At 50.5% G+C, this 7,369-nt stretch overlaps 1 protein-coding gene across 2 annotated transcripts in view; it reads right to left on the reverse strand.

Annotated features, from left to right (window-relative positions):
- Positions 1–592: 592 nt before the first annotated feature.
- LOC146260654 (prospero homeobox protein 1-like) overlaps positions 593–7,369 on the reverse strand; it is a 28,358-nt gene continuing 21,581 nt past the window's right edge. For both annotated transcript variants that reach the window (XM_084668541.1, XM_084668542.1), the window contains exon 7: positions 593–2,134. In XM_084668541.1, coding sequence (XP_084524667.1) covers positions 1,949–2,134 — 186 coding nt within the window. In that variant the 3' untranslated portion in view covers positions 593–1,948. The remainder of the gene's footprint in view (positions 2,135–7,369) is intronic.

Here is a 7,369-nt window from a genome sequence, read left to right on the forward strand (position 1 = left end):
GACGATAATCACAGCTCCCCTTTTCAATTCATCAGCAACAACAACCATGCAGACCCACAGATCACATGTCCCCTACACACCCTCACCAAGAGGGAGGGAGGGGGGAGGGGGAGAGAGAGAGGAACAGTGAGGGAGAGAGAGAGAGAGAGAGAGAGAGAGAGAGGAAGAGTGAGGGAGAGAAAGAGAGAGAGAGAGAGAGAGAGGGGGAGAGAGAGGAAGAGAGAGGGGGAGAGAGAGGAAGAGAGAGGGGGAGAGAGAGGAAGAGAGAGGGGGAGAGAGAGGAAGAGTGATGGAGAGAGAGAGAGAGAGAGAGAGGGGGGAGAGAGAGGAAGAGTGAGGGAGAGAGAGGAAGAGTGATGGAGAGAGAGAGAGAGAGAGAGAGAGAGAGGGGGAGAGAGAGAGAGTTGTCCAGGAGCTCACTGGCCCCTGCCTGAAATGACCATGTTGCTTAGTTACAGCCTAGGCTGTGTGTGTGTGTGTGTGTGTGTGTGGGGGGGGGGTCAGTGCCCTCCATGTCGGTACTAACAAAGCACACTCAGAGCTAATGACACGCACACATCCTTCCATACAGACACATGGCACACACTTTTTTTTCCTCAAAGAATAATTTATTTGATGTAGCATTGTCATGAGATAAACGAGAAATAACCACGGGTCAAATATGTAGCAAGCGTTAATAATAATAACATTAATAGGAATAATTATGTGAATCATAAATAATAATAATAATAGGAATAATGATCACTGTGTTACATCTATACAAGCTACACATGTCACCAAGTCTTATTTTTCTGCAGTAAAATCTTCAAACACATCTTCAAAAATCTTCAACACAGGTTCAGGCTAGGTGTAGCCATGTTAGGCAGCCCAAAACCAAATCTTCTACAAAGGTCGTTTTCCAAGTATCCTTCCGCTTTAGCTACAAGCTCAGTTCAGTTCAATTAACCACCTCAGCTAGCGAGTTATGCCAGCGATGACTCGCAACTACCGATCCGGAAAACGGAGAAGAGAAAATGTCCTGTGGTTGTATAGTTACAGCTAGCTGAGCCTCGCCTAACCTTCGCTACAAGGTTTAGTTCCAGTTGAGCTACCAGCTAGCTCTTCGTTTCCACGGTGAGCTTTAGGTTTTAGCCGCAGGTAGCATATTGAGCTTAGCTACCAAGGGGCTAGTTCTCACAACAAGAGTCACACAGGGGGTTAGGGTCCAGGTGGGTGGGACACGGTCAAAACAAACACCCAAAGACTCTCAGTAGCTGTAGAAGAAAAGAGATGAGGGGAAAACAACAAACAATGCTTCTTTTTTTTTCTTCTCCTTTTTTTTTTTTCTTCTTTCTCCAGAGCAGTTGGGTTTGGATTTAGGACTGGGAATGCTACCGCAATTCATGTTTTCAAACACTGAGTGTACTGTGTGTGTTTTCTCGTGTGCATGTGAGCTGGGAGCGGCGTGTGTGTGTGTGTGTGTGTTTCTGAGTGTGCCCGGTCCATTGAGGGGACATGTGGTGAGGTCTAGTACATGAAGAAAACATCACTCGAAAAAAAACCTCCAGCCAAAAAACACTCACGATGTAAAGGTCCTTTGTGTTTATCTTCCACAGCTCATACACAGCAGGTGTTCTTCTGGCCTGGGAGGTGTTCTCTCTGGCCTGGGAGGTGTTCCCTCTGGCCTGTGAGACGTTCTCCTCCATGGAGAACAAGGTTCTCCTCAACTCTTTCACCATAGGGGTGACGGGTAGAGGCATGTCTAAGGAGGGTTGCTTGTAAGTGCAGGGGTGCATGTTTCTGTTCCAGTGTCTGTGCTTCTGGACTCTGGTCTGGGAGATGATCCTCTGGTCTGGGAGATGATCCTCTGGTCTGGGAGATGATCCTCTGGTCTGGGAGATGATCCTCTGGTCTGGGAGATGATCCTCTGGTCTAGGAGATGATCCTCTGGTCTAGGTCGCTTCTGGGTTTACTCGTGAAGGAGCTCCTGAAGGCAGTTGGGGGACTTGAAGACCTCGGGGACCTCGCTGTCCAGCTTGCAGATCACCTTGTAGATGGCCTTCTTCCAAGATGGGTCCACGTCCTTGCCCGCCACGATGGCATTGAAGAACTCTCTCAGCGTGATCAGAGCCACCTCCAGGAACCTCTCTGGAACCTGAGAGAGAGAGAGAGCGAGAGAGGGAGGGAGGGAGAGATTTATTAATAAAAGGTTAATATCTGCAAAGACAAGTAAGTAAGTAGGTAAGACTTTATTTATATACCACATTTCATACAAGAATTGTAGCTCAAAGTGCTTTACATAAAATCAATAAAAACAATAAAAACAATAATACATGTGATAAAAGTCATAATTAAAATAGCAACAATAACATAGCTAATAAAAATAGTAAAACCCTTGTGAGATAAATTACTGAAATGCTTCGGTAAAAAGGTAGGTTTTAAGCTGTCTTTTAAAAATGTCTAGCGTGTTTGCTTCCCTAATATTTATGGGTAATATTACAACAAGCATGTAGCTAGGTTGCCGGAATCCCAGACACACCAGAAGCCACATAACACAGCAGAGAAGAGAGGGCCTAGCACTGGGCTCTTGGTTCAGCGTAGAAGATCAGGATTAGAGGGTGTTTGTGGAGAAATGTTCCTCAGGTCAAACCTGGTACCTGGTTCCTATGTTGCACTTCCCCTGTGTGTGAGAGCACTTCTGCAAACACAGGACGGAGAACAAACTGAAGGGGCGTCGTTCTTTTAACTGCCTGAAAATAGGCACTATGCAGAATGTGTGACTGTGTTTATTCTGTGTGAGTCTGTGTGTGTGTGTGTGTGAGTGTGTGTATGTGTGTGTGTGTCTGAGGCCACTGTTTATTCTAGTAATCACAGGAGAAGTAACTGAAGCTGAAGTTAAAGACAATGAGCTGGTGGGAAATGAAGGACGGAGAGATGTAAGAATACACACATGCTACACATGCTACACACACACACACATATACGGTACACACACACACATACAGTACACACACACGCACAAGGAGACAGACGTTTTTCATTCTATTTTTTCTCCTTCCTCCTGGGGCAAGATCATGGAGACACTAAACAACCTTTACTGAGGACTATCCCTCCTTCACTATGCTCTCTCTCTCTCTCTCTCTCTCTCTCTCTCTCTCTCTCTCTCTCTCTCTCTCTCTCTCTCTCTCTCTCTCTCTCTCTCTCTCTCTCTCTCTCTCCCTCTCCCTCTCTCTCCCTCTCTCTCCCTCTCCTTTTCCCCTCCCTCCCTCCCTCCCCTCCCTCCCTCCCTCCCTCCCTCCCTCCCTCCCTCCCTCCCTCCCTCCCTCCCTCCCTCCCTCCCTCCCTCCCTCCCTCCCTCCCTCCCTCCCTCCCTCCCTCCCTCTCCCTCTCCCTCTCTCTCTCTCTCTCTCTCTCTCTCTCTCTCTCTCTCTCTGTGTGATAGTGCTGACTCTTCCTTCCAGGCTGCACTGTACAGCTGGACGAGCTGGTAACAGTAAAACGTCTGACAAAGCACCACAGTCACACACACATACACACACAGACACACACACACAGGCCAGCCATGTGTCGTCCGTGTCCCGGAGACCCCATCACGCGTGACAGGACATGCCAAGGTTAGCCTCCACCAGAACACACACACACAGTAAATGATTCCCCCAACCTTCAAGCCCCCCCCCCATGTCACCCCACCCTCGACCCCTCCTTTTATCCACCCTCGAGAGACAACAGTTATTTTGATGAGGCCCTCTGTCACTGTCCATGTGCAGTACAGTACAGTACAGTACACACACACAACCACACACACACCTCCTCCTGCATATTTACTAAGTGTTTTCAAACGAGCTGTGCAGAGTGCTAGCGCACAATGTAAACGACCATGTGGCTGGGTGAGGGTTACTGGTGAGGGTTACTGGTGAGGGCTACTGGTGAGGGTTACTGGTGAGGGTTACTGGTGAGGGTTACTGGTGAGGGCTACTGGTGAGGGCTACTGGTGAGGGCTACTGGTGAGGGTTACTGGTGAGGGTTACTGGTGAGGGCTACTGGTGAGGGTTACTGGTGAGGGCTACTGGTGAGGCCTACTGGTGAGGGCTACTGGTGAGGGCTACTGGTGAGGGTTACTGGTGAGGGCTACTGGTGAGGGCTACTGGTGAGGGTTACTGGTGAGGGCTACTGGTGAGGGCTACTGGTGAGGGCTACTGGTGAGGGCTACTGGTGAGGGTTACTGGTGAGGGTTACTGGTGAGGGCTACTGGTGAGGGCTACTGGTGAGGGCTACTGGTGAGGGTTACTGGTGAGGGCTACTGGTGAGGGCTACTGGTGAGGGCTACTGGTGAGGGCTACTGGTGAGGGTTACTGGTGAGGGCTACTGGTGAGGGCTACTGGTGAGGGCTACTGGTGAGGGCTACTGGTGAGGGTTACTGGTGAGGGCTACTGGTGAGGGCTACTGGTGAGGGCTACTGGTGAGGGTTACTGGTGAGGGCTACTGGTGAGGGCTACTGGTGAGGGCTACTGGTGAGGGCTACTGGTGAGGGTTACTGGTGAGGGCTACTGGTGAGGCCTACTGGTGAGGGCTACTGGTGAGGGCTACTGGTGAGCCACGCTGAGGACATGAACCTGCTGACTGGACACACAGCAATGTCAAGGAGAAAAGGGGATCGGTATTTCAGATCCCGTAGACTGGGAGAGAGAGATAGAGAGGAAGGGAGGGAGGGATGGAGAGAGGAAGAGAGGGAGGGAGGGATGGAGAGAGGAAGAGAGGGAGGGAGGGATGGAGAGAGGAAGAGAGGGAGGGAGGGATGGAGAGAGGAAGAGAGGGAGGGAGGGATGGAGAGAGGAAGAGAGGGAGGGAGGGATGGAGAGAGGAAGGGAGAAGGGGGGAGTGAGGAGATAAGAGTGGGGGATAAAAGGGGAGAGAGAATGATAGAGAAAAATAGAAGGCGATAGAGGGAAACAAAAGAGGGAAAGAGCGATAGATAGAAAGAGGGAAAGAGAGAGATAGGGGAAGAGAGAGAGATGGAGGGAGAGAGAGAGATGGAGGGAGCGACAGAGAGAGAGAGTTATTCCTGTCACCAAGCCTTTTGTCTCGTCTGCTCTGACTATGGCCAGAGGCTTTAACTGTTTGTCACCTCCCCTCAGCTGTTAGCCTTTTGTTATGCTCCCCCCTCCCCTCCCCTCCCCTCCCCTCCCCTCCCCTCCCCTCCCCCTTCCCCTCCCCCTCCCCCTCCCCCTCCCCTCCCTCTCTCTCTCTCTCTCTCTCTCTCTCTCTGACTCTCTGTCTCTCTTGCCCTATCTCTCTCCTTCTCTATGTCTCTGTCTCAAACACACACACACACACTGTTGCAACTTACAAATATGAAGTTCTATTGTAACACTGACACATACACAACCATGCAAGCACACACGCACACACACTTCTCCAGATGCACTGTTCTGACTGTTCATCATAAATCAGCCCAATAAAGAGATTTAAATGAGGCCATCAATACAGATGGCTCTATCTGTTTCCCTGTCCACTGCCTGGTCCCTGCCAGTGCATGTGTGTGTGTGTGTGTGCGTGTGTGTGTGAGCGGAGGGGGTCTCTTTTGGCTCAGTTCTGTGACTTGTTTCCTAGTTGCCAGGAAGAGAGCGAGAGAGGGAGAGAGAGGGAAGAGAGAGAGAGAGGGAAGAGAGAGAGAGAGAGAGAGAGAGAGAGAGAGAGAGAGAGAGAGAGAGAGAGAGAGAGAGAGAGAGAGAGAGAGAGAGAGAGAGAGAGAGAGAGAGAGAGAGAGAGAGAGAGAGAGGGAAGAGAGAGAGAGAGGGAAGAGAGAGAGAGAGAGAGAGAGAGAGAGGGAAGAGAGAGAGAGAGAGAGAGAGAGAGAGAGAGAGAGAGAGAGAGAGAGAGAGAGAGAGAGAGAGAGAGAGAGGGAGAGAGAGAGAGAGAGAGAGAGAGAGAGAGGGAAGAGAGAGAGAGAGGGAAGAGAGAGAGAATGTTCACTCCTGGGTATAGCTTACACTTGCTCCCATGTTTCCACTGTTTGGCGAGTCAATATTGGTCAAGCAGAGAGTTTCCCTACCTGATAAGCATACACATACAAACAAACACACACACACACAGTGGCGGAAGGGGGTGTTGAGGACAAGCACAGCAAAAGATGTGAGGCTGAAAACCTTCTTTTTGCCTTCCACAAAAAACTACCCCCAGAGTGTCTTCTCTCCAGACATTTCTGGCTCCAGATTCTCCTCTGTCCTTCTCTCCCTGCCATCCCTCTCTAATCGCTGTCCTTTCCAGGCCTGCTCCCTCTCTCCTCTCCTCCTATCCTGCCATCCCTCCATCTCCTCCATGGGGAATCTTGTCCGACTGTCTGAGCCAGAAGCTCCCTCCCTCCCTCCCTCCCTCCCTCCCTCCCTCCCTCCCTCCCTCCCTCCCTCCCTCCCTCCCTCCCTCCCTCCCTCCCTCCCTCCCTCCCTCCCTCCGATGTCCTCTCACATTACCCTTACCCAGGGCCACACACACACACACGCACACACACACACATACAATGTGCATAAAGACACACACACACAGACATGAACCCATCCTGGCTCCTACAGCCAGACAGGGTAACACACAGTAACACCCTAACCCTAACAAAAGCACTCTGCAAACACATATGGCCAGATCTCATACGACTCCAGAACCCCACACCCCACCTCTCTCTGTCATTCTGTCTAGTCTACTTTGGTTGCAACACAACCGAAGCATTTTTATCAGCAAATCATTATTGTGTTTACCCAGTTTGTGTGTTTTGTGTGTTTTGGCCAGTGTGAGTGTGCCTCTTTCTGCGAGTGTCTGTGTGTGTGTCTGTGTGTGTGTCTGTGTGTGTTCCTCTGTGTGTGTCTGTGTGTGTCTGTGTGTGTTCCTCTGTGTGTGTCTGTGTGTGTGTCTGTGTGTGTCTGTGTGTGTTCCTCTGTGTGTGTCTGTGTGTGTCTGTGTGTGTGTCTGTGTGTGTCTGTGTGTGTTCCTCTGTGTGTGTCTGTGTGTGTTCCTCTGTGTGTGTTCCTCTGTGTGTGTGTCTGTGTGTGTCTGTGTGTGTTCCTCTGTGTGTGTCTGTGTGTGTCTGTGTGTGTGTCTGTGTGTGTCTGTGTGTGTTCCTCTGTGTGTGTCTGTGTGTGTCTGTGTGTGTGTCTGTGTGTGTCTGTGTGTGTTCCTCTGTGTGTGTCTGTGTGTGTCTGTGTGTGTTCCTCTGTGTGTGTCTGTGTGTGTCTGTGTGTGTTCCTCTGTGTGTGTCTGTGTGTGTGTCTGTGTGTGTCTGTGTGTGTTCCTCTGTGTGTGTCTGTGTGTGTCTGTGTGTGTGTCTGTGTGTGTCTGTGTGTGTGTCTGTGTGTGTCTGTGTGTGTGTCTGTGTGTGTCTGTGTGTGTTCCTCTGTGTGTG

The sequence above is a fragment of the Hypomesus nipponensis genome, chromosome 12, assembly GCF_054491055.1.
Source record: "Hypomesus nipponensis isolate SF chromosome 12, ASM5449105v1, whole genome shotgun sequence".
Taxonomy (NCBI): Eukaryota; Metazoa; Chordata; class Actinopteri; order Osmeriformes; family Osmeridae; genus Hypomesus; species Hypomesus nipponensis.